The 26,740-nt window shown below is 35.7% G+C and overlaps 1 protein-coding gene across 1 annotated transcript; it reads left to right on the top strand.

Moving 5' to 3' along the window:
• Positions 1–5,401: 5,401 nt before the first annotated feature.
• Positions 5,402–25,224, top strand: LOC120767811 (nitric oxide synthase-like). The gene is made up of 9 exons (XM_040094089.1): positions 5,402–6,015; positions 6,243–6,379; positions 6,591–6,753; positions 7,211–7,302; positions 13,426–13,600; positions 13,704–14,846; positions 16,986–17,110; positions 19,138–19,204; positions 24,586–25,224. The coding sequence occupies exons 1-9, from the start codon at positions 5,692–5,694 to the stop codon at positions 24,691–24,693; spliced, it is 2,334 nt and encodes a 777-aa protein (XP_039950023.1). The 5' UTR covers positions 5,402–5,691; the 3' UTR covers positions 24,694–25,224.
• Positions 25,225–26,740: the final 1,516 nt, after the last annotated feature.

Here is a 26,740-nt window from a genome sequence, read left to right as displayed (position 1 = left end):
AAGAACCACAAATCGGCGGAGTCGATGGATTGCCGGCCGAGCTATTCAATCACGACGGCGAAGAACTGATAAGAAGCATGCATCAGCTTCTTTGTAAAATATCGTCGGACGAAAGCATGCCCAACGATTGAAATTTAAGTGTGCTCTGCCCAATCCACAAAAAGGGAGACCACACAATCTGCGCAAACTACCGTGGGATAAGCCTCCTCAACATCGCATATAAGGTTCTATGGAGCGTATTGTGTAAAAGATTAATCAGTGTGGCGTTAGACCTGGAAAATCAACAAACGACCAGATATTCACCATGCGCCAAATCTTGGAAAAGACCCATGAGAAGACAATGGACACACACCACCTCTTCGTGCACTTCAAAGCGGCTTTTGACAGCACGAAAAGGAGATGTCTTTATGCCGCGATATCTGAATTTGGAACCAGTATAAACATCACCAAAAATGTCTTGCCAACAGGTGCTACTTCGGACTGAGCAGGCAATTCAGAAGTACAGTCCTCTCTCGACGAACAAAAACCAAACTTTGTAAGTCACTCATTATTTCCTTATGGTGCAGAGGCATGGACTATGACAACATCTGATCAGTCGACCTTAGGAGTTTTCGGGTGAAAGGTTCTGCGAAAGATTTATGGCCCTTTGCACGTTGGCCACGGCGAATATCGCATTCTATGGAAGGATGAGCTGTACGAGATATACGAGGACATTGATATAGTACAGCGAATTAAAACACATCGGTTGCGATGGCTAGGTCATGTCGCCCGAATGAACGAAAACACTCCAGCTCTAAAAATATTCGACGCAATACCCGCCGAGGTAAGCAGAGGAAGAGGACCACTTCGTTGGAAAGACCAGGTGGAGAAGGACCTGGCTTCGCATGGCATTTCCATTAAGCGCCACCTGGCGAAAAGAAGATACGACTGGCCCGCTATTGTTAACTCGGCTATAATCGCCAGTTAAGAAGAAGAAGTTCAACTATCGTTATTTTGAGAACACCTGTGGCTCAAAAATCTTCAAAATGCCGACGTAATAAGTTTAATGTACATATGTACATATATCCTAGATTCAATTCAAGCTATATTCATATATTTTTGGCATCACTACTGAGCCCCATAGAACGGTTTTGTTCAAAGCTATTAAGAATGGGAGAAATCTTTAAATAAATGAGGCAAAAACATAAAATTTTCCTCTCGGGATGGTACCAAATGGCATGATAGGACCTGTGGTAAATTTGAACAATAGGAGTGACATCGCCCACATTTGGATGAAGACCCATATAGCTTCACTTATTTCAACCAAGTTACTTCCAATTTATTTAATTTAGCCAGATAGCACGAATTATTCTTTTGATTTTGCCACTTATGACTAAAATCTTTCTAAAGCGAACTAAAACCAGAGAACGTAAAAAAATGTCTATAAGAACGTGTGTATTTTAATATTTGACAGATGTCGTTTGCAGTCTGTCGCGCTCATTATGTTCAGCACATCAGTCTTTCGACACATTAGGGGTATTCTCTTGCTCTTGCAAATCCCTTGAACGGTGCAAGAATTGCATATATTTATTTCCTCTTGGTGCACCGGCACAACAACAAATACACGCAGAAAATTATTTGTAATGGCTGTAAAATATGTCAGACCAAAACCTATGTATATTTGCATGCAATGTCACGTAAAAATATAATTGCAACCCTGTTTTAGCTGTCATTTTACATAAAGACATATTCTTCTTCTTCTTAATATGGCGTAGAAACCGCTTAAGCGATTATAGCCGAGTTAACAACAGCGCGCCAGTCGGAACATATTACGTCGTTAAATTGTTGAGGAAGGTAAGTTTTAAATAGATTTTATTATTTCTATTTAAATTATAAAGATTTGTTACAGTTTTTTTTGTTAAAAATGTATGCAGAAGGTGCGCCAATTCACAATAGCCATGCTTAATAGTCATTCACAACAAATTGACCGAATTAGCCATTCATATATCACTAGATTCTGCAATGGGTGGTCTCGTGCCCTTGTATATTTCGGTATAGTATTTTTGCAATCTGCAATCCTGCAGGAGCAAGCGAATACCCCTATGGACTCTTTGACATGGAAGCAAAAAATATGAGCTTCGCCATTGGTTGTCCGCGTCAACGGAAGCATTGAATGTATGTACATATTAACATACATTTGTTGCATGTAGACAAATTTACAAGCATTATGCGTATGGTTCTTTTATATTTGTTTACATGCACACTTAAATATATGTGGACAAATGTGCGACCGCTTGGTCTTTTAACATGATATCGAAAAGTTTATTGACCAAAGCAAATACTTATTTAAGTATATAAATATACATACATATGTATATCGTACCAAACCTATATAAAATGCATATTTAGGTAGTAATACAAATCTTATTGAATTATATACTATTTGCAAAGATTTTATGAAATTCATCATAAAATAGCTCAAATTTAAAATAATATATATACATATGTACATACTTATGTGCTTTCATAACAAATACTTATATGTATGTATGTATACCGATCTATAAACCCTGCGAACCACGGCTACCCGCTTGAGACAAATATTCCAATACAACTACACATTTTTTCTCTATACACTAACACCAACGCACATTTTCTGGTTATTTTTTGTTTACCTAAATGCGATGAAAAAAAGTTTCTTTCATCTCTTGATTTATTTGAATGAGTGCAAAGGAGAAAACATTATTGTCAATAGTGACAAAAGAAAATCCCAAAAGGGGTAATAAAAAAACGATTGAAAGACGCATGTCATTCGTGATCGTACTATCGTAAAGGAGGCTCGTACAACAAGAAGGTAAGTGAATGCTTTTTTTTTAAATAATTTGCGAATAATTACTTCATTTGTTTTTATAGCATTGAAATTAGCAGTTTGCAGCAATATCATCAGAAGCAGCAAATTTAAATTGTTAGTAAGTATGTGAGAAAAAGTGTAGGTTGTTGTTTGAAATTGGATTGCCCAGTTCAACATAATACGCAAAAATAATTACATATGTATGTTAAAGTGCGTTTAAGGCGGCCTGCACAATCCAATATAATATGTGAAAACAAATGTTTGCCTTATATTTTAAATAATCGGATAATATTATTCTTTTATTTCAGATTTGATTTGATTTATTACCATGATGTTTATTTAATTAATCTTTCTTTTCAGATTTTATCACTATTTTTACTTTAATTAATCTTTTCTTTCAGAGTAAATTCTATTTGTATTTAATATATTTTATTCTTTCAGATAATATTAATCCTTTTTTTCAGATATTATTATCATTTTATACAATTAATCTTTCTTCAATATAATTGTTATTTATTTTCAGATATTAATATCCTTTATTTTATTTTCAGGTATTTGTCTTTTATAATATTTTTCCACTCTTTTGTTTTCAGGTTTTAATAACCTTTATTTTATTTACAGGAAGTTGTGTTTAATAATACTTTTCCACTCTTTTATTTTCAGGTTTTAAAAATTCTTTTCTTTATTTAATATTTTTTCAGATATTAAATATTTTTTAATTAAATATATTTTTATTTATATAAATTATAATAAATTTTTGTAAACATATAAAAAATAAAATAAAATAAAAATTTTGAAAATTAAAAGTTTAGTTTGAAATTTTAAGAAATTTTAAAAGTAGGAATTAAAAATGCAACCCTGCATCAGCTATTTAAAAAGAGAAAATGTAACCCTGCATCAACCGTCGATTGGGGATATTAGAGCAGGACAGATATACTTTTTTATATGACACTGCTGAATGAGCGCAACAAAGATGTATGATCACATGTATACGTACGTGAGTAGGTAAAATATCTGCCAGGCTTAAGAAACATTCTATATGTTTACCACCACGTTTACCACCATGACCCGCTAATTATCTGGTGTTTTACCCGCTCATGGTTGGCAGGGGAGATTATATGCAGCATCACGTTTGCGCGCATAGTAAATATGCGAATCTGTAAGCGTACATTCCTTAACATCGGAAATAGCATAATTTCTCATTTAACACTGAAAATGCTCAATTCTGCTATTTTCGTGCCCCCTGATGTCAAGTGGTGAAACGCGCTAATAATTTTCTGTGGTGAAATGCACTCATCCAAAACAGTAAATATCCCAATATTGAAATATCCCTAAATTTTTGACATCGTGAAGCTTCTCTGCTAAAACTATTCAAACTCTTAGATACCAAATGCCCGTATGTCAAAAATGGGTTGATTCATGTCAATAATTGCTGATTTTTTTCGAATTTTCGAATATACAACTGAATTTATATCACATAAGTATGTACATATATCGGCAAATATGTAAGACGTCTTAGCATGGGAAATCGGTTCAAAAATTACCCAAATTCTTTTATACTTTCGTTATTTTAACAAACTTTATGCACTTAAAGGTGTATTCGCTTACACCCGAACCGAACTTATTTGTTTAAAGGAATGTTCAATGCATATTCCTTAATACCCGCATATTCACTTTATATACTTACGTATTTTAGCATTATCATATTAGAAAGCTTTGTTTTTTTGAACTTGGAATTAAATTGCCTTTTCTGGTCACTGAAGACGCTTAACAGACATACAACTTTTTTTTAATTTTTTTATGTACAAATATTCTACATATATATAGCTCTCGAATGACATCGTCGAGTTTTTCCAAAAATTTTAATTACTAACAATTTTACAATAACAAATAGGTCGATTTTTTCGTCTAAAATCGTCATTTTGGCTTGAAAATGGTACCAAAAATTGAAAAATTTGAAAATTATAAAAAAACTCGACGTCAATTGAAATATAAACTAATAAACTAAAGAAAGCAAACTTTTGGTTTCAGATGGTCCAGTGATGCTGTAGGCTGGTCACCGCACAAAAACTTCTTTTTGAGGTGCCTGCAGAGATCGACGATAATTCCGTTATTCCTCACTATTTTTTAAGTATCCTTCAAATGTTATACTTTCATAGAAAAAAGGTCTTTTTACGACGAAACAAACCTTACCCCCCCCTTAAGTCTTCTAAAGCTTCGTATTGGTGTTTTTAAATTGCTTATCTCGCCAGTACATAGGCAAAGAAACAAGCGAAAGTCAATAAATAGACGATAATATACAATCACGCGCATTTGTTATTAACCATGTGACAGGGATGACGACGAAGCTATTTTGTTGTGATTTCACCGATCAAAAAGTGAACTCAACCGAAGCATGGTCTTATGTTTGTTTCATTGTGGTCGGATTTCCTGTTATTGTTGGGTTTTTGCAAAGCCTTGACGCATGGCATCAGTAGCTAGCAGAGGCAGAAACAGTTTGCAAGATGTGTGAATTTAAATAAACCCCCGGCTTGCGCAACCTAAGTTCAGTCGGTGCTGGTCGCCAACAAGGCAACGTTTGCCAAATACGGTTGTATGTTAATTACATATTGCACAAGAACTGGTGCATTAAACACATCCCTGTGCATTACTATTGCTAGTTGCAGATTGAGTCCTGTATATAAACACAAAGTTAAAATAATTATAATTAAAAATAAATAAAGGCAATTAATAAATCGACAGTGAATAGTAAAGGAAGCAGTGCTTTCGTGAATACAAATTCAAGTTTATTATCAAAATCGTGTTAATGTGTAGTGTTTTCAAGGATCCAATCAAAAGCCGTTTGTAATATTTATTCGAAAATGCCGTTAACAACCTTGGGTAAAGAGGATGACCTCTCCTTGGTTATTGATGAAGAACTCGCTTTACAACTGGCTGAAACGCAAGTCGATAAGGGAGATGTGCTGGCAAACCGCTTGGAGGATATTAGTGTGCATTTAAAGCAATTGAATCACCTCAATCAATATATGCAGATAACTGAAGAGTTGAATGAACACAAGAAAAATGATGCAGGTCCATCAACATCAAAAGGCTGTCCAATTACGCACATGCAACGCCCAATTCGTTTAAAAAATATTGAAGGCAAACCGGAAGTGTATGACAAATTGCATTTGAAAGGACAAGAGGTGAATACAAGTGTTAAAAAAATACCAAACTTTAAAATTGTAGTAGTGAAACTTTTACAAATATTCGGCAAATGGTAAAAAAGTGGCTTAAGTTCCTCAAACAATATTACATTCTCTATCGCAGCATGAGGAGGACGTATTTTTTGTAAAAGAAAATTAATTAACATAATCTCATTAGATTTTTTGGAAAAAAATAAAAAAACACTTTTTCCTTTTCTTTTCCAAAGAATTTATCATGCTCAAAAACTACATGTATGAGCAGTGTTATGGGCTTCTACACAGCTTCGTTAGAGCCACGCCCTCAAGAAGAAGTGCTCGAACAAGCTAAGGACTTTCTAGAGCAATATTTCACTTCAATGAAAAAGTAAGTACAAATTGAATAGTATTTACATACATACATATGTATATATTGGTATATACAAAAATTTTTGTAACACTTTCAAGCGTCGATAAATTTTCGAAGTGTGTTAGTGACTTTAAGAGTTTATAGCTAAATAATTAAGAGCAATAAACACTATACCATCAGGTTTGCAATATTAATTATATCTGTCCATATAAAATTTTTATTATTACAGGGCATCTAGTCCGCGGCATGAGGCTCGCTGGAAGGAAGTGCAGAAAAGTATTGAAGCAACTGGTGAATATCAGTTGACCGAGGCTGAATTAATTTTTGGCGCGAAGGCGGCTTGGCGTCATGCTTCCCGTTGTATTGGGCGCATTCAATGGTCAAAATTGAAGGTTAAATGCAGCTAGTATTTAGAGGACTATTTGTCCAGTAATCAGTAAATTTGAAACTACTAATCGTGATTAACGTGATAAACCTTACTGCCGAGAAACATACGTAAAATAAGCATACAATGCTCTTAACAGATTTAAAATAAAAACTACCAAAAAAACTGTAATTATTTAAACTAATCAATTTTTCAAGCTCAAGTTAATACTTTTTTGTTGGATATTTAATATACTGCAATATCAAAATTTGTATTCGGCAGCTAACAAGTATCTCTTCTCTTTCCAACATTAAATTATTCAATTAAAGCAAATATTTTGTATATTTATAGCAAACATTATCTACCATACACACAATAATATTTACCAAAATTCGTTCAATCAGGTTCTATGAATTTATTATTTAAATGAAACAAATTATGTACATATACAAGTATATGCAATTATTTCCCTTATAAATTTTTAGGTATTTGATTGTCGTCATGTGACCACCACGAAGGGCATGTTCGAGGTCTTGTGTAATCATATCAAATACGGCACGAACAAGGGTAACATTCGGTATGTAAAATTTTACGTTAAGGTTAACAGCTTAAGTATTGAATCACAAGAGTGGTTGCCCTTAATTCGTTTATTTTCTATATAAAAAATAAATTTTTTAATGCGAAATGAAGTTATAAATTATGCAAAATGTATTCTTTTTATTGGTTTATATAGGAGCGATAATGCAATCTACATTATATGTATGTATATTAGGGTGATTCAAAAATTTTTTTTTTTTTTCAATTGGTACTCGCAAAAATAGGTTCCTAGACACCTCTAAGAAAGCCTCTCCAAATATGAGTTTTTAATTGTAACAGGAAGGTCCTCCGCCTAACGGTTTTCTATTTTTTGTTATTATCAGATAGAAAAATTTATATCTCGCTTCCAACTACTTGAAAAAATATCTTGTTAATTAGGTTTTGTAGGAAATTTAATGGTCTAAAATATGGTCTCTCTTGATTTTTTCGTAAACCCAACCGTTTAAAAGATATTAACGGTTGAAATTTGACTATTTTTGGAAAAATTTTTTATTTCTTATGAATTTTATAACTCAATGAAAAAAAAATTATTATGAATAGATTTTTGGAGAGGCTTTCTAAGTGGTGTCTAGGAACCTATTTTTCAGAGTACCAAACGAAAAAAAAAATTTGTTTTTGATCCACCCTAATATGCATTGATGTTTGACGATGAATATCTCGTAAACGCTTAACTTAATCGAAATATCATAGTCGACCATTTTTATAGAGCAGTAAATTTCCTACAAAACTATGTGTTTCATCATTCATAATAATTTTTTTCATTGAGTTTATAAAATTAATAAGAAATAAAGAATTTTTCCAAAAATAGTCAAATTTCAACCGTTAATATCTTTTAAACGGTTTGGGTTTACGAAAAAAATCATAGCGAGACCATATTTTAGAGCATTCAATTTCTACAAAACCTAATTAACAAGATATTTTTTCAAGTAGTTGGAAGCGAGATATAAATTTTTCTATCTGATAATAAGAAAAAATAGAAAACCGTTAGGCGGAGGACCTTCCCGTTACAATTAAAAACTCATATTTGGAGGATTTCTAGGAACCTATTTTTGCGAGTAATAATTGAAAAAAAAAAAAAATTTTGAATCACCCTAATGTATATACATATATTGTATTTCCAATCAGACAGAATCAAGTGCTTTAAATATAAGCAACTCACTATCACATGACATAGAAACTTTTAAAATTATGTGAATTTTACATACATGCGTATATAAAACTAGCAATTGAATTGACTAACGAAATGATAAGAAAAATCAAATAGTATTCTTACAAGGTGAAAATGTTCATTGTCAATTAACATTATAGTAAAATTGTAAATATAAAACAAATAAAGGGTGTAATACTAGCAATAGCCGAAATTTTTTATGTAATTTGGAAATTACAAGAGCTTCATTAAAACTTAATTTTTTGTTAATATTTAAAATTTTCTTGAATATATGTCAATCGATCTTTGCTATGTTTTCATGACGCTTGATATATCAGTGTAGTCACTGAAAACCGTTAAAATTGCAAATAAAATTTAATATTATAGCGCCATGTGCATTAGGCCATTGTATCACCTTGTATTTATACACGCTTTTGGGTTATTGATCTATAAATAGAGGTCAATTACAAAATTTATTTAAATTTAATTACAAATATTGACCTCTGGTTACACCAATTAATACTTCTGGTTGCGTCAGTAGAGAGAAGGCAAATGATGAGATTTCGCTATAATCAAACGCCCTATCAAATGTAATAATTAGAATAATAATTTCAATGAACTTATTGTTGAAACGCCCACTTCGTGTGCATATGTATGAAAATATATATGTATGTACTATACGTACATACAATGTCCAATGCAAATAAATATTCTTAGCATTTTGCTTCTAGTTAATGTCAATCATATGAGTAGTAGCAACATATATAAGTATGATTAGCTGGGTAATCGGATAATTGAGTGTGAGTTGGTAAACAAATATCCTGCTTCGAATCAAAGTGCTGTTCAACACATAGTTCAATTCTTCTCATTTCATAATTCTATGTAATTGATGTAATTTTTTTGGAAAAGTGGGCATGGACCCGCCCCCTACTAAGTTTTTGTACATATCTCGGAAACTACTATAGCTATGTCAACCAAACTCTATATAGTCGTTTCCTTCAGGCATTTCCATATACAGTTCAAAAAAGGAAGATATCGGATAATAACCACGCCCACCTCCCATACAAAGGTTATGTGGAAAATCACTAAAAGTGCGGTAACCGACTAACAAAAAACGTCAGAAACACTAAATTTTACGCAATAAATGGCAGAAGGAAGCTGCACCCAGGCTTTTTTTTTAAATTGAAAATGGACGTGGCCTCGCCCACTTATGGACCAAAAACCATATCTCAGGAACTACTCTACCGATTTCAATGAAATTCGGTATATAATATTTTCTTAACACCCTGATGACATGTACAAAATATGGGTGAAATCGGTTCACAACCACGCCTTCTTCCAATATAACGCTGTTTTGAATTCCATCTGATGCCTTCTCTGTATAATGACATCTACATGTTAAATTTTAGTTTCTCCTATGACAAAAATAAGGAAATTTTTTTTTCCGGTTAAAGTTTGCTTTCGTAGAAATTAGAGCAATTTTTCGATTTTTAAGCAGAAATGACTGATTTTTATATTTTTTCTACAATTTCACTATAAATTATAATTAGAAAACTTTTTTTTAGATACAAGAGTTGTTTTTATTCAAGATATGTGATAAACAATAATATATAAATGTAAAATAAAAAGAAATTACTGTCTAAAAGTGCATATTTTTATACTCTCGCAACAAAGTTGCTAAGGAGAGTATTATAGTTTTGTTCACATAACGGTTGTTTGTAAGTCCTAAAACTAAAAGAGTCAGATATAGGGTTATATATACCAAAGTGATCAGGGCGACGAGTAGAGTCGAAATCCGGATGTCTGTATGTCCGTCCGTCCGTCTGTCCGTCCGTCTGTCCGTCCGTCCGTGCAAGCTGTAACTTGAGTAAAAATTGAGATATCATGATGAAACTTGGTACACGTATTTCTTAGCTCCATAAGAAGGTTAAGTTCGAAGATAGGCAAAATCGGACCACTGTCACGAACACAAAATGGCAAAAACCGAAAACCTATAAAGTCTTATAACTAAGCCATAAATAAAGATATTAAAGTGAAATTTGGCATAAAGGATCGCAATGGGGAGGGGCATATTTGGAAGTAATTTTTTGAAAAGTGGGTGTGGTCCCGCCCCTACTAAGTTTTTTGTACATAATTTGGATACCACTGTAGCCATCTCAACCAAACTCTGCAGAGTCGTTTCCCTCAGGCATTACCATACACAGTTCAAAAATGGAAGAAATCGGATAATAACCACGCCCACCTCCCATACAAAGGTTATGTTCAAAATCATTAAAAGTGCGTTAACCGACTAACAAAAAACGTCAGAAACACTAAATTTTACGGAAGAAGTGGCAGAAGGAAGCTGCACCCAGCCTTTTTTTTTAAATTGAAAATGGGCGTTGCACCGCCCACTTATGGACCAAGAACCATATCTCAGGAGCTACTAGACCGATTTCAACGAAATTCGGTATATAATATTTTCTTAACACCCTGATGACATGTACGAAATATGGGTGAAATCGGTTCACAACCACGCCTTCTTCCAATGTAACGCTATTTTGAATTCCATCTGATGCCTTCTCTGTATAATATATACATTAGGAACCAATGATGATAGCGGAATAAAACTTTACACAAATACGGTATTTGAAAAATATGTAAATGACTGATAATGAAATCTCGATTATCACTCTATCGTGCGAAAGAATAAAATGTTCGGTGACACCCGAACTAAGCCCTTCCTTACTTGTTTGTATTTCTTTTATGCTCATATGAGCTCTCTCGTATTAAACCCCAAATATACTTATCGATGTAGATCAGCCAAAAGCAAACTTAAAGAACTAAAGATTAATATTTAAGTGTTTTTCAATGTCTAGAATCAGAATTCAAGCAGGAGAACAGAAACCTCAAAAAAAGCCACACTAATCTTTCACACAATACGCTCGATAGAACCTTATAAGCGATGTTTAAGAGGCTTATCCCACGGTAGTGGGATTGTGGGGTCTTCCTTATTGTGGGTTGGTCAGAGCACACTTAAATTCGTATCGTTGGTCATGTTTTCGTCTGACGATATTTTTTAAAGAAGCTGATGCATGCTCCTTATCAGTTCTTCGCCGCCGTGTTTGAATAGCTTGGACGGTAATCCATCGCTTCCCGCCGCTTGGTAGTTCTTCAGACGGGCAATTGCAATTCGAACTGCTTCATGGTCGTGCAATGGAACGTCTGCTCCATCGTCATCGATTGGGGAATCGGGTTCGCCTTCTGCTGGCGTTATGCTTTCACTGTCATTCAGCAAGCTGGAGAAGTATTCCTTTTATAAGTTTAGTATGCGCTGGGCATCGGTTATTAGATCACCTCTGGGATTCTACAAGAGTATGCTCCGGTATTGAAACATTCTGTTAGTCGCCAGATTTTTTTGTAAAATTTTCGAGCATTACCCTCGTCGGCCAGCTTGTCAAGTTCTTCATACTCACGCATTTCGGCCTCTCTCTTCTTCTAACTGCAAATGCGTCACGCTTCCCTCTTCAACTCTCGATATCTATCCCATCCCGCACGTGTTGTAGTCGATCGTGACGTTGCGAGGTAGGCAGTCTGTTTTCTCTTCGCTGCGGAAGTCGTTAGCTGCTGCGATATGTAAAAGAATCGTAGCCACTCCCAAGTGAATGGCGATCAGAGAACTTTCATCACTTGCGTGAACTTCTACACATGATGCTATCCTCCATAATACATAACTATACACATACATATAATTTATGTTCGGCATATTCGGCATATGATTTGTCAGAAAAACGATAACCATTATATGAAGTATATGGGAGTTGCGTAGTATCGACCCGATTTTATTAACTAATATTATGTCACACACTAAAAGAATTTTCCCCGGTTTTCATTAGTAAGGATTTTTTTTTTTTTGTTTTTCTGATAGGCACACTGTTGATTATTTTGTCACTGATATTCAGTATCAGTACCACTCAAAAAAGTTACAAACATACATACACAAACTAATAAAAGCTATTTAAATCTTCCCTCTTCAGTTTATAATATGTGGAAATGCCAATATAAGGTAAAATCTGGTTATACCCCGATCATTGCGATTTTCCTGCCGTTTTCGGCAGATGTTCTCACGCGTGATCGTCTGTTCCTCTGGAACAAATTCATGATGCACCAAACCTCGAATATAGAAAACAACAATGAGGATCACCTTAATTTTTGGGCGGCTTTGACGTGGTTTTTTGATTTCGGCTCGTTTTGTTTCCTCCATTCCGATGATTGTTGACTTGTTTTTATGTCAAACTCATAAGTCCATAAATGTCGGATCGGAATCCGCATGTTCATAGAGACATGTTTATGGTACTCTTTTTGAAAAAAAATCAAAGCTGGTGGGACGAGTCTAGCAAGAATGCGTTTCATACCCAAAATTTCCTCCAAAATCATTCGAACGGACTTGCAAGAGATGTCGATGCTTAACAATTTTCAAGCACCCATTCCTTCACTATTATAATATTTATAATATTTTCAATGTAAAAATATGTGCCTTGTTCACCTCGGAGTTTTGTTAGGTAAAAAACTATAGCTGTAGCAATAGCCAAAAATGAAGTGATATGCTCTGCTCTGGCGTAGCGGTAGCAAAAAATTGGGAGCGGTAGTACAGCAGAGTTCGGTTGAACCCGAACTTAGCCCTTTCTTACTTCTTAACAAATGTTTATTATTTGAAATATAATTTTTGCATTTATGAATTGTACACGTATTGACTTTGAACATAAAGAGATAACGTACGTTCCCTGGTTCTAAGCTATAATACCTCCACCAATTTTCGGTCAAATCGATTCAGTCGTTCTTGAGTTATATATACATAGTGTAACTAAAACGAATTTTTTTAATATGCATATGTATGTATATATGATTTATAAATAATGATATTGATATGTACGTACATACATACATATTTACATATACTCAACATTTACGTTTCAGATTTGCTGTATTTGCTTTGGGTTCTTCCGCTTATCCCAACTTTTGTGCCTTTGGCCAATATATTGACAATGTACTCGGTGAGTTAGGTGGTGAACGATTGCTAAAGATGGCTTATGGTGATGAAATGTGTGGACAGGAACAGTCTTTCCGTAAATGGGCACCTGAGGTGTTCAAAGTAAGTCATTATAAACATCCTGCTATAATTTCACAGTCAATGCAGCCTTTTTATTATGAACTTTAAATTACAACTTAAAACAAATATTTTAATTCATTTAAAGCTCGCTTGTGAGACGTTCTGCTTGGATCCAGATGAGAGTTTATCGGATGCCTCGTTGGCTTTACAAAATGAATCCTTGACCGTAAATACCGTGCGTTTGGTTCCCTCGAAGTCTCGTGGCTCTTTAGAAGAGTTGTTATCCAAATTTCATAACAAAAAAGTGTATTGTTGTTCCATTAAAGAAGCCCCAATTAACCTTACCAACATTGGTAATGGCGAAAGGACAACCATTCTTCTAAAGATTAATGCTCCCGGATTGGAATATGAACCAGGCGATCATGTTGGAATATTTCCCGCTAATCGCGAAGATATTGTTGATGGCATTTTAAAACGATTAACTGGTGTAGAAAATATGGAGGAAGTCTTGCAGCTACAATTGCTTAAAGAAAAGCATACATCAAATGGCATTTTCAAATTATGGGAATCCCATGATAAAGTGCCACCAGACTCGGTTCGTAATTTATTGTTGCGTTTCTTCGACATAACCACACCACCAACGCGTCAAATGCTCACTCTTCTCGCTGGGTTTTGTGATGACAATCAGGACATGGAGCGTTTACAATTGTTGGCTACTGATTCATCGGCATATGAAGATTGGCGACACTGGCGCTTACCACATTTATTAGAAGTTCTCGAGGAATTCCCTTCCTGTAAACCACCCGCAACGCTGGTGTTGGTTAACTTAATGCCGCTGCAAGCTCGATTTTACTCGATTTCCTCTTCGCCACGTAAAGTTAACAACGAAATACATTTAACGGTGGCCATCGTTCGCTATCGGTCAGAGGATGGTAATGGTGACGAGCGTTATGGCGTTTGTTCAAATTATCTGTCCGGCCTAAATAAGACCGACAAATTGCATATGTTTGTGCGTAGTGCACCTAGTTTCCATTTGCCTCCTGATCACGAACGCCCGATTATTTTGATTGGGCCAGGTACTGGCATAGCACCGTTCCGCTCATTCTGGCAGGAATTCGAAATGTTACGTGAGCTTAATGCGGATGTACCCCTGCCGAAGGTTTGGCTCTTCTTCGGGTGTCGCAATCGAGATGTTGATCTGTATTCGAACGAAAAAAAGCAGTTGGTCCGTGAAAACATATTAAACCGCGTCTTCCTGGCTCTTTCACGTGAGTCTAATATACCGAAGGTAAGCCCAAGAACAACTGCAAGCTTTAACTTTGATATTTTGGTGCATAAGCTCCTTGGCACCATACGAAAGTGATCGAAATCCACTTGGCCTTTGTAATAAGTTTAATGTACATATCTCACTCACTACGAAAGCTTTATCAATTATATTTGCTGAGTGAAATATTATCGGCACTTCCTTTGAAAGCGTGAAAATGGTTGTATCGGATGATAAGCCCTCCAACTTCCCATATACATAAATGTTATGCACAAAGGTACACAAGTGAGGTAAATCATTAAATTGTCGAAATCGGATCATAAGATACCAAATATTAACAAATAAGGAAGAGCCAATGTCGGGTATGAGTGAACTTTTTATAAACTCTCATAATTTGTGTAGCTCAAAAGCGGGGAGATAATTTGTGACGACAAAACTTTATAGGTGAAAGGTTTACAATCATATTTGTTATCTTATTAATTTTTACTATAGGTAATATATTCGCATACTTTTTGCCTTGTGTCCGAGATGTTTATAGTAAAATATCTTAATTAACCCAAATGATAAATATGTATGTTATATAAGTTCAACCAAAGAGGATTAATTTAATTTAGTTTTGTGTAGATGAGGAAGAAAATTGAAATATTAGAGATATTAGGCTAGGGGAAGGTTAAGACTGATTGAACTTTTGGCATTATTCAGTTACACTCGAAAACATGATTCCATGTAATTTTGTAAAATACCTCAAAAAATATGGGAGCTGGCCCAATTTATGGACCGATTTAAGCTTTATCGGCATTAAAATACTGTATATACATCTTACAGATTGACTGATATATACAGTTTAGAGCCTACTGGAATGCTGAAATTCATCTATTAGTATATGCGATTGGATGGCAAGATTTGATCAATTTTTGGCATTGGGAAATACAATTATCAGAAAAGTATAGAGATACCTCAGATCTTCAATAATACATACATATATTAATTATAGATATTTTAAAATACTTATACTAGAATATGTGGTCTAGGAGAAGTATTCAACTAATTTCATACATTTTAGGCACAAAGATAACTGGTATAAAGTCAACCTGAATATCGAAAACCTTTATACGAGGTATATTGGGGGCTAGTGGAAATTTTGACGCGATTTTATCCTTTTTCGATACTTGTAAACTATTATCAGGAAGAAGTTTTCTGAATTTTAATAATATTTAGAGAAACGCACATACTTAAATTTTAAGTAAAATAACACTTATAAATACCAGTAAAATACCAAACACGACATACATTGTTGTACAAAGTTGCATTTATACACTGCAGCGCAAAAGAATCAGATTAATAGAAAATTGTGCTAGATGGGAAGTAGGAGTATACACGTATCTTATACTATGTTCGGACCGACAACGAAAACATGTTTTCGTGGGAAAAACTGGTTTTCGCACGAAAACTTGCGTTTTCGTCCATGTAAAATCTGTCAAACGAAAACACAGTTTTCGCTGAAAACTACTTGAAAACTTACATTCCGCTCATTATAATCGGTGCCTGCTCTAGTTTAATCGATGTTTCTGGAAGACATATTTTGTCGGCCCTAAATTATCACTTGATATTTGTTTACATTCCATAAACAAAAACAGCTGTCGCTTGATATTCTCATATTAGGGGGATTCTCTTGCTCTTGCAAAACCTTGCACGGTGCAGAAATGGCAGAATTTTCCTCTTGGTGCAACGGCACAACAACAAACACACGCAGAAAATTATTTGCATGGCAAAATATGTCAGACCAAAACCCACGTTTATTTTCGTGCCGTCATATATCACTAGATTCTGCAATGGGTGCTCTCTTGGCCTTGTACATTTCGGTATAGGATTTTTGCATTTTGTGTCATGGTGCAATCTTGCAAGAGCAAGAGAATGCCGCTATTGATAGTTGTGAGTGAAAACATTGTCGGTCCGAACGACTTAGATTCCACAACATACAAAGGTGTTTTCAAAATGTTTTCAATGTTGGTCCAAACATAGTATAATCCCCCATTCCGGTCAAAGTGTATCCATTCCTTCTCTGTTGTGTTTTTTTTTTTTTGTTTCGACCCTTACGCTTGACAGCACTGATCGCATTATTAAATTAAACTTCGCATATGTTATGTTGTTTGTTTTTTATAGACTTACGTTCAGGATCTGATAGAAAAAGAATTCGATTCACTTTACAAGCTGATTGTTGAGGAGCAAAGTCACATATACGTTTGCGGTGACGTCACAATGGCTGAGCATGTTTACCAGACAATCAGGTAAATAGGAAAAAACAACAAAGTATATAGAGTACAAAAGATGGATTCTTGGCTGCTACTTGCGCTTTCAAAAACGATTAATCATAGAGTAAACTTAATTCTTATAAACAAAATTGTATCTTTGTATCGAAGTCGACACAATCACGTTTATATATATTATATGAAAAATAGCTTGAAAGCACCCACAATTGACTACTTACTGATAAATTGATTATATTCACAGAAATCTTAAAAAAAATTGTTGCAAACAAATGTCGCTAACAACATAGACCCTGCAATAAAACTAACGACCTACTCCAAGTAGCAAAAAAGAAAAAATAGTCTGACTGCTTCAACGCCACGACTTAACTTCTAATTTTAAAAGCGAAGGTGAATAGGTATGATACGTTGATTTATGTTCAATGGAAATCATACCTTCCTTTATGGTTTCTTCCACCAAAAAATTGTTTTCAACATACAGTAGGTAGAAAAAGTAAGTTATCAAAACAACCAGCGCTGTTTTAAACGCTCTATACTTTTTCTCTTTATCGAATATCAGTTGTTTTGTATATGTTTGGAAAGTACCGTTAAAACTTTAAAATAAATTCCAAAAAAAATATTAAAGGTCCAAGAATTCTTTATTTTATAAATTTTGAAATTGACTTGGTATGTAAATTTTTCTTTTTTTTAATATTGAGGCGATTTGTTTACGGTGAGTTAAAAAAAATTCTGAAAATTTTAAACAATTAACGAATGAGGAGCGTTCAGCCCACAATTAAGTCGGTGGAAAGGGGCTTAATGGTTTGGGGTTGCTTATTTGCGAATGGCCGTGGCAATATTGTAGTCCCGTAAAAATTAGTAAAAATTACTACTGCAGTTTATTTAAATATTTTAAAGGAGTATGCCATCCCGGACAGTCACCAAGTAATGGGACCGGATATCCTTCTTCAACAGGACAATGCGCCCATTCATACTGCAAAAGTCATCACAGAACATCTAGAAAATGAAAATGTAAATGTATTGAAATGGAGCTCTGAAGCCCTGACTTGTTACCATTTGAAAATGCTTGGGCAATCCTTAAGATGCGTATAACTGCAGAGAAACCCCAAAACCAGGTTGATTTGAAGGACTGCATCTATAACATTTGGAATAATTTTCTCAAAATGATTGTTTGAAGCTTGTCAACTTCATGCAACAATGATTGGGTCAAATAGAATGTATGGTGTGTATGTAAACTTTAAAATTTTATTCACTTCGCTGATTTATATTTCAATTTGATAACTTATTTTTTTTACCTACTGTAAGTATACTAATAGAAGACCATCTTTAATTATAAGCTTCAGCATTTCTTATACTTTAAATATAATAAATAAACATATCAATTGACAAAGAGTTACATTCTTAAGTATAACTGTCACAGCGGTTACTATATACTTGAAGAATGGTTGACTAAACCCTTGAAACATTTCATATACGCTTCACCACAGTAAGGGTAAATAATTTTTAATTTTTCCAAACACTTTTTCAGCTATTAAGTGAACATGTACATCAGGGCGTCCGTCATTTCTCAAGTTGATTATCTGTTTGCAAACACCCCCAAAAATTTCAGTTTTTTAACTAAAAAAAAAGAATCCAACGCAAAGAAGCTCTTAATTTTTAATTTTAACCGTGCCTAAATTTTCCTTTTTGTCTATATAACATGCGATTTTTGATATTTGCCACTAAAAAATTAAACCTACAACCTTGAAACTATGACTGCTTTGGTATAAAATTTTCAGTTCTACAAAATTGTTTTCTTGATTTTTACGATGTAATCACTCCTTTAAACATCAAATGCACTGTCGTAATTCAGTAACTGAGCATTCATGCAATCAAATTGAATAGTAACGGGACCCTTATGTACCCACCTACATTTGAGTACATTTATATTTTGACACACTTTCGTTCACACAAGGGCTCACACATTTGTTTGTAACAATTTTACAACAAATTTCACACCTTTCATATGTATTCTTCATCGTGGCATTTCTAAATTCTCACTTTTGCAGGAAATGCATTGCTGTAAAAGAGCAAAAAACAGAAACGGAAGTAGAGACATTTATGCTCACATTGCGGGTAAGTCAAAACCAAGTATGCATTCAAGGACATTAATGTGAAATGCTTTCAAACGTGTGGGACGTGAATGTGCCTTGGAAGTAGAACATGTATGTTTCTGTAAGCTAATGTGTATATATATATGTAAGTACAATGCTAGGATTTGAGGTGAATAAGAGCTGGTGTGAATGTACGAATCCCAGATGTGTAGCATTGCTTTTCTTTAGCGCTATTTACCAGGTGGGTATTTTGTCGACCGATGTCGACATTTCATTTGTTTTAAATTGTTCGCGCATATACCCGCATACTTGCATAGTAAATGTGGCAATGTACGGTTTTATCTGTGAGTACTTTTAAATTCTTCTGTTGCCCAACTCTTTCACCACAGTCTGGCAACAAAATACAAACTGTGAAACGTTTGTTTGTAAATATTTACGGTTACGAACTTTCTACCCACAATAAAGCTGATTTTTGTAAATAGAGCAGGGCACTGAAAATAAGTTTGAAAGGTTAAGGTGAAACGTTGACTTAAATTGAGAATAGAGTAAAAAGCAAAACAGAGTTCACTTTGTTGAATCTGGAAGTTTATATAAGTATATCGTGATTGATGAGTATTTCATACTCTCTTATTTGTAACATCTAAAGCATATGTATAGGTAAAGCTGGATATAATACAATGCAATGTTGTAGTACCAAGATGCTGAGGATAATGAGTTCAATTGGTTTCCAGTTGCCGTCCATCAAATTTAATCACCTAACTAACTAATCAATTAATCGAGAGGGATAAATAATTGAATATAATAAAGTGATCGGGCGAGTCGAGTTAAGTTCTGTATGCATGTATGTCCAACCGACTGTCATGCAAGCGATAAATTGAGTAACCCGACAGACTAAAGTTTATGGCATACTGACTGTCAATTCTATTGCCATTGCCGTTGCCAACTCTGTATGTGGGCATTTGTTATCATAAGATAATCATTTGTGAAATGGCGTCAAGCAGACAAGTACGAGCTATAGAAACGTTTAAACATTTTAAAAGGCTTTATGAATTGAAATTAATGAAAGGATGAACAAGATTTTAACAATTTTTGCAGAATGACTATTGACCTATTTGATGATGTTTTTTTAAGTCAATCCTCTTGTAAGAGAAACTCTTATAATTCCATAAGCATTCGAATTGCTTGTATAAGTTTATTAAATTTAAGACTTCGCTAAATCCATTTGGTATAAATTTTGTGGAAATTAACAATATTAAACGGAATATTAGTTTTTTGAAAAAAAAAACTGAAATGAAACTGCCGTCGGTATATGTGTATGTAAATGAACTGTGTTGACGAGATTTTCATAGAAATGAAAACTGATCTGTCACACTGCTGAAGTAACAGTTCATTGCATGCCAAAGTTAGCATACGAATTTGTATATATATATTGTATTCCATTAGCAATATGGAGTCTCCACAGGCAACACGTACAGCAATGCAGTTAGTATACAATGAACTTTTGCGAGTCGAGATACCTCGTAAATATCTTCTTCTTCTTAATTAGCGTAGACACCGCTTACGCGATTATAGCCGAGCAAACAACAGCGCGCCAGTCGTTTCTTCTTTTCGCTACGTGGCGCCAATTGGATATTCCAAGCGAAGCCAGGTCCTTCTCCACTTGGCGCGCCAGTCGTTTCTTCTTTTCGCTACGTGGCGCCAATTGGATATTCCAAGCGAAGCCAGGTCCTTCTCCACTTGGTCCTTCCAACGGAGTGGAGGTCTTCCTCTTCCTCTGCTTCCCCCGGCGGGTACCGTCGAATACTTTCAGGCTGGAGTGTTTTCGTCCATCCGGACAACATGACCTAAGCCAGCGTAGCCGCTGTCTTTTAATTCGCTGAACTATGTCGATGTCGTCGTATATCTCGTACAGCTCATCGGTTCCATCGAATGCCGGTATTGTTCGCCGTTGGCTAACGCGCAAAGGACCATAAATCTTTCGCAGAACTTTTTCTCTCGAAAACTCGCAACGTCGACTTCATCCGTTGTTGACATCGTCCAAGACTCTGCACCATACAGCAGGGCCGGGAATTATGAGTGACTTATAGAGTTTGGTTTTTGTTTGTCGAGAGAGGACTTTGCACTTCTCAATTGCCTACTCAGTCCGAAGTAGCACCTGTTGGCAAGAGTTATTCTGCGTTGGATTTCTAGGCTGACATTGTTGGTGGTGTTTACGCTTCGACGGTTCCAAGATAGACAGAAATTGTCTACAACTTCAAAGTTATGACTGTCAATGGTGACGTGAGGTACCAAGTCATGAAATTGCGACGACTCTTGTTTGATGACAGGGAGATATTTCGTCTTGCTCCTCGTTCACTGCCAGACCCATTTGTTTTGCAGTTTCCTTGGCCAGCCTGGAGCTTGCAGAACTAACGGCGCGGAGTGTTGAGGCTTCGATTGTCAATAGCCGCATTAATATCATCGGCACACGCCACCAGCTGTATACTCTTTATAGAAGATGTTACCTTCTCTATTTAGTTCTGCGGCTCGAACTATTTTCTCCAGAAGCAGGTTGAAGAAAGTCGCACGATAGAGAGTCGCCTTGTCTGAAACCTCGTTTGGTATCGAAACGGCTCGGGAAGAGGTCCTTCCCGATCCTGACGGAGCTTTTGGTGTTAGTCAACGTCAGTTTACACAGCCGTATGAGTTTTGCGGGAATACCAAATTCAGACATCGCGGCATTAAGGCAGCTCCTTTTCGTGCTGTCATAAGCAGCTTTGAAATCGACGAAGAGGTGGTGTGTGTCGATTCTTCTTTCACGGGTCCACGGCCAAGATTTGGCGCATGGTGAATATCTGGTCGGTTGTTGATTTGCCAGGTCTGAAGCCACACTGATAAGGTCCAATCAGTTTGTTGACGGTGGGCTTTAATCTTTCACACAATACGCTCGATAGAAACTTATATGCAATGTTGAGGAGGCTAATCCCACGGTAGTTGGCGCAGATTGTGGGATCTCCTTTTTTATGGATTGGGCATAGCACACTTAAATTCCAATCGTTGGGCATGCTTTAGTCCGACCATATTTTACAAAGAAGCTGATGCATGCTCCTTATCAGTTCTTTGCCGTCGTGTTTGAATAGCTCGGCCGGCAATCCGTCGGCCCCTGCCGCTTTGTTGTTCTTCAGGCGGGCAATTGCTATTCGAACTTCTTCATGGTCGGGTAATGAAACGTTTGCTCCATCGTCATCGATTGGGGAATCGGGTTCTCCTTCTCCTGGTGTTGTGCGTTCACTGCCATTCAGCAGGCTGGAGAAGTGTGTCCTCCATAATTTAAGTATGCTCTGGGCATCAGTGACTAAATTACCTTTGGGGGTTCTACAAGAGTATGCTCCGGTCTTGAAACCTTCTGTAAGCCGCCGCATTTTTTCGTAGAATTTTCGAGCATTACCCCTGTCGGCCAGCTTATCAAGCTCTTCGTACTCACGCATTTCGGCCTCTTTCTTCTTCTGTCTACAAATGCGTCTCGCTTCCCTTTTCAACTCTCGATATCTATCCCATCCCGCACGTGTAGTGGTCGATCCTAACGTTGCGAGGTAGGCAGCCTGTTTTCTCTCCGCTGCGACGCGGCACTCCTCGTCGTACCAGCTGTTCTTTTGCACTTTCCGAAAACCAATGGTTTCGGTTGCAGCTGTACGTAAGGAGTTTGAAATGCCGTCCCACAGTTCCCTTATACCGAGTTGTTGACGAGTGTTCTCAGAGAACAGGAGTGCAAGCCGAGTAGAAATCTTTCGGCTGTCTAATGTGATTGCAGCTTGTCGACGTCGAACCTTCCTTGTGTTTGTTGTCGTGCGTTTTTTGCTGCACAGAGGCGGGTGTGAATCTTAGCTGCAACAAGATAGTGATCCGAGTCGATGTTAGGACCCCCGAGCGCACGCACATCTAAATCACTGGAAACGTGTCTTCCGTCTATCACAACATGATCGATCTTCTTGGTTGTCGATGAATCTTCTTATGCTGGAATCTAGTACTACAGATAACCATATTTCGGGCACCGGGGAAGTCGATCAACCTCAAAACATTTGGGGATGTTTCGTCGTGGAGGCTGCATTTACCGATCGTGGTGCCAAAGATACTTTCTTTGCCCACCCTGGCGTTAAAGTTGCTAAGCACGATTTTGACATCGTGGCGGGGGCAGCCTTCATAAGTGCGCTCCAAGCACTCAGAAAGGGCATCTTTGGTCACATCGTCCTTCTCTTCCGTCGGGGCGTGGGCGCAAATCAGCGATATGTTGAAGAACCTCGCTTTGATGCGGAACTTGCGCTCCTTTATATGGCATCTGTAGTGAATGTCACAAGGACCTTCTCGTCTCTGTCCTTGTCCCGTCCATCGCATCTCTTAGACGGCGATGATGTCTGCCTATGCTTTTATAGAATTGTTAGAGTTACCATAAAACTTTAAAATTACATCAATCGTTTTTGGATTGGAAAAATGTTTTAGTATTTTTCTTTTTTACTGGCGTAGACACCGCTTACGCGGTTATAACCGAGTGGACAAAAGCGCTGCAGTCGTTTGTTCTTCTCACTATTTTGCCCCAATTCGAGATACAAAGTGCAACCAGGTTCTTCTTCACCTGATGTCTTCAACGGAGTAGAGGTATTTCTTTTCTTCTGTTGTCACCGGCCGGTACTGTATCGAAACCTGGAAGCTAGACCTTCTTTCGTCCGGACAACATGTCTTAGCAAACGCAGCCGCCGTCTCTTGTTTCGCTGAACTGTGTGAATGCCGCCGCATATATCTTGTAGAGTTCATTGTTCCTTCCTCATTAGCTTTGCTTTATATAATGATCCAATCAGTATGTTGACGGTGGGCTTCAGTCTTTCACACACTACCCTCAATATGACCTTATATGCGACATTAAGGTGGTTTATCTCACGGTAATTGGCGCACATTGGTGTCTCCCTTTTTGTGGAAAAACAGCCAACATTTTCTGAGATTGAAAATTATTATATGATGGCCATTTAATTTATTCAGAAACTATTTAAATATTTTTTTAAGACAATATGGTATGTAAAAAACTGTCTTTTGACCTAACAATACTTGATGGTACTATACACATGCATTGGTATCTGAGATCGATCAATTATATTTTCGTATGCAACTCGTTTCTTAGGATTGCTGCGATGGCGTGTCTGCTGCTAGACTGCACTCTAGTATACACCGAACTTTGGATTTTACATAATAATTATCGCTTCTTGTACAAATTACGTGAGTGAGAATGCATTAGTATGGTATAGTATGGATGGATAATATGAAAGTACTTCTATTCATGTTAATGCTGTGTGTGGTATGTTTGTTTTTAAGTAATTTATATTTCATATTAACTCAGAATGCTTTTAAAAAATTATTATATTTTATTCTTAAAAGGATGCAAACCGTTATCACGAGGATATTTTCGGAATCACGTTACGTACCGCGGAAATACATACGAAGTCTAGAGCAACAGCACGTATACGCATGGCATCTCAGCCATAGATAGAAAAAACAAATACCTTTTTCGATTTCAATGGGCCCTAGAATTTCTACGGAAGATGCCATGAACATTTGTTAAAAATTGTCCGTATGGAACTTAAAACAATTAATTATTTTCCAAAAGGCGCATGGATACACCCTTTATTAAACATATTATATAAAGTATGCTCTGATAGCTAAAATGGCATTACTGTTAATACATATCTTTACTAAAATTTGAATCTGTTTGAAAAAAATTTCTTGTAATCTGTGATTTCCGAACATTTAAGATATTTAGTTTGAAATTTCGAGCATTAAGCGTTACTTTGCTTACTCCATATTAAATAAATTGTTGTTAAGCTCTTAGTACCTTTATACAAATATATAAGGAATATAAGTATACTAAGCACAATGACATACTACTACATATTACAGCACACTTATACTTAACATATTGTATTCATCAGTAATTTTACATATATTTGACTAATAAAATTTGTTCTGTTCTCCAAATCATAATAAATGTTGAAATACTCGAATGTGTTTGCAATTTCATATTCATGTTGCCATTTAGTAATCACTTTTACAGTTGGAGATAGTTACTATAATTAACTCATTCCTTAAAATTATATTAATCGTATTGTAGCAGTGTACATAAGATTTTTTCGATGTTAATTCAAATCAACAATGAAATTAAATACTATGGTAAGTATTTACCGTGTTTTGCAAATTTAACATATCACGAATACTATTTTATTGCTCTAAAGTTAGTTTGCAACAACTTTTTTATTTGACAAGATCTCCAAATCTACCACGGGCAATAGTCGAAGGAAACTAAGCAATATCTGAAGAAATTGTTCTGATCAAGTCACTATAGCATATATCTGCTATACAAACTGACCGATCAAAATAAAGTTCTTGTAAAGAGTCTTCTATATAGTATATATGTATACATATTTATGTATTTGTGATAGAAATTATAGTTTGGCTTCGGTGAATACGGTGGTTGTGGAACGACATTGGTTGAAATTTTTACAGATAGCTTAGCGGAAACAATGCATTAGAAACACTCGTGTAGTATTTCTTGTTGACAATTTGGCCTGTCGGGACGAGTTCAGGGTGCACCACAACTCTACATTCGAAGGAAACTGTCAACATAACATTGATTTTTGAGCGACTTTGACGTGGTTTTTTCGGCCGCGGCTCACCTTCGCCATGATATTCGGCCGATTGATCGACTGTCTGGAGGTAGTAAGCATAGATCCAAGACTCATCGCCAATAATAATATATTACATAACATCCTGGAAGTCAAAACACATTATTCTGTATACGTTAACGCGACGCTGGTTTTCGAAAAAAATGAGTGATTTTGGAAACTTTTCTTAGACCAAAATGATCTTTCAAAATGTTTTTCATTGATCCTTCCGATATTTCAACGATGCCAGCAATAGTTTCATTGAGCCTTTCCTCAAATGTTTCATTTTTCATTAGTTCTCTGCGGCACGATATTAGCTGAAAATGTGGCGAAATGATCACGAATAACCAATGCAGTAAAAGATGGTGCATTATCGCACTTCTTTGTTCAGTTAATTCAGACATACTAAAAATCGAAGAATTCACTTTTAGAGCCTCACAAAAAGAAGCGTAACTCAAATACTAATGAATATTTTGACGAGTATATATATTACTAACAGTACTACCAACTTATAGAAAAAAAATTTCCGATTCGAAAAACACGCGAAGTATAAATTACTTCACTTTTCAATTTGATCGCAGTAGTATTGTAAAATCTAAAGCCGGAGGTTACAAAATATCTGGGTGATAGAAAAATTCTGTTTTCAAATTTGATTTGAGGGTATGAAACTGCATTAGAAACACCTAAGATTTTCATGTCACAAATTATGTGTATACCAGTGTAATTTGCACTAATCAAAATCACATTTTTGTACCTTTCCAACATTATGAACGCTTTCTTTGTTGAATAATTTCGTTCATCATAATAATCGCCGAATGCACATTATGTACTTCAGAAAGACTAGCGTTTACTAAACACTAATGATTATTTTGTTG

This window comes from Bactrocera tryoni, chromosome 2 (assembly GCF_016617805.1).
Source record: "Bactrocera tryoni isolate S06 chromosome 2, CSIRO_BtryS06_freeze2, whole genome shotgun sequence".
NCBI classification, from domain to species: domain Eukaryota; kingdom Metazoa; phylum Arthropoda; class Insecta; order Diptera; family Tephritidae; genus Bactrocera; species Bactrocera tryoni.
This window is presented reverse-complemented; position numbering and strand designations above follow the sequence as displayed.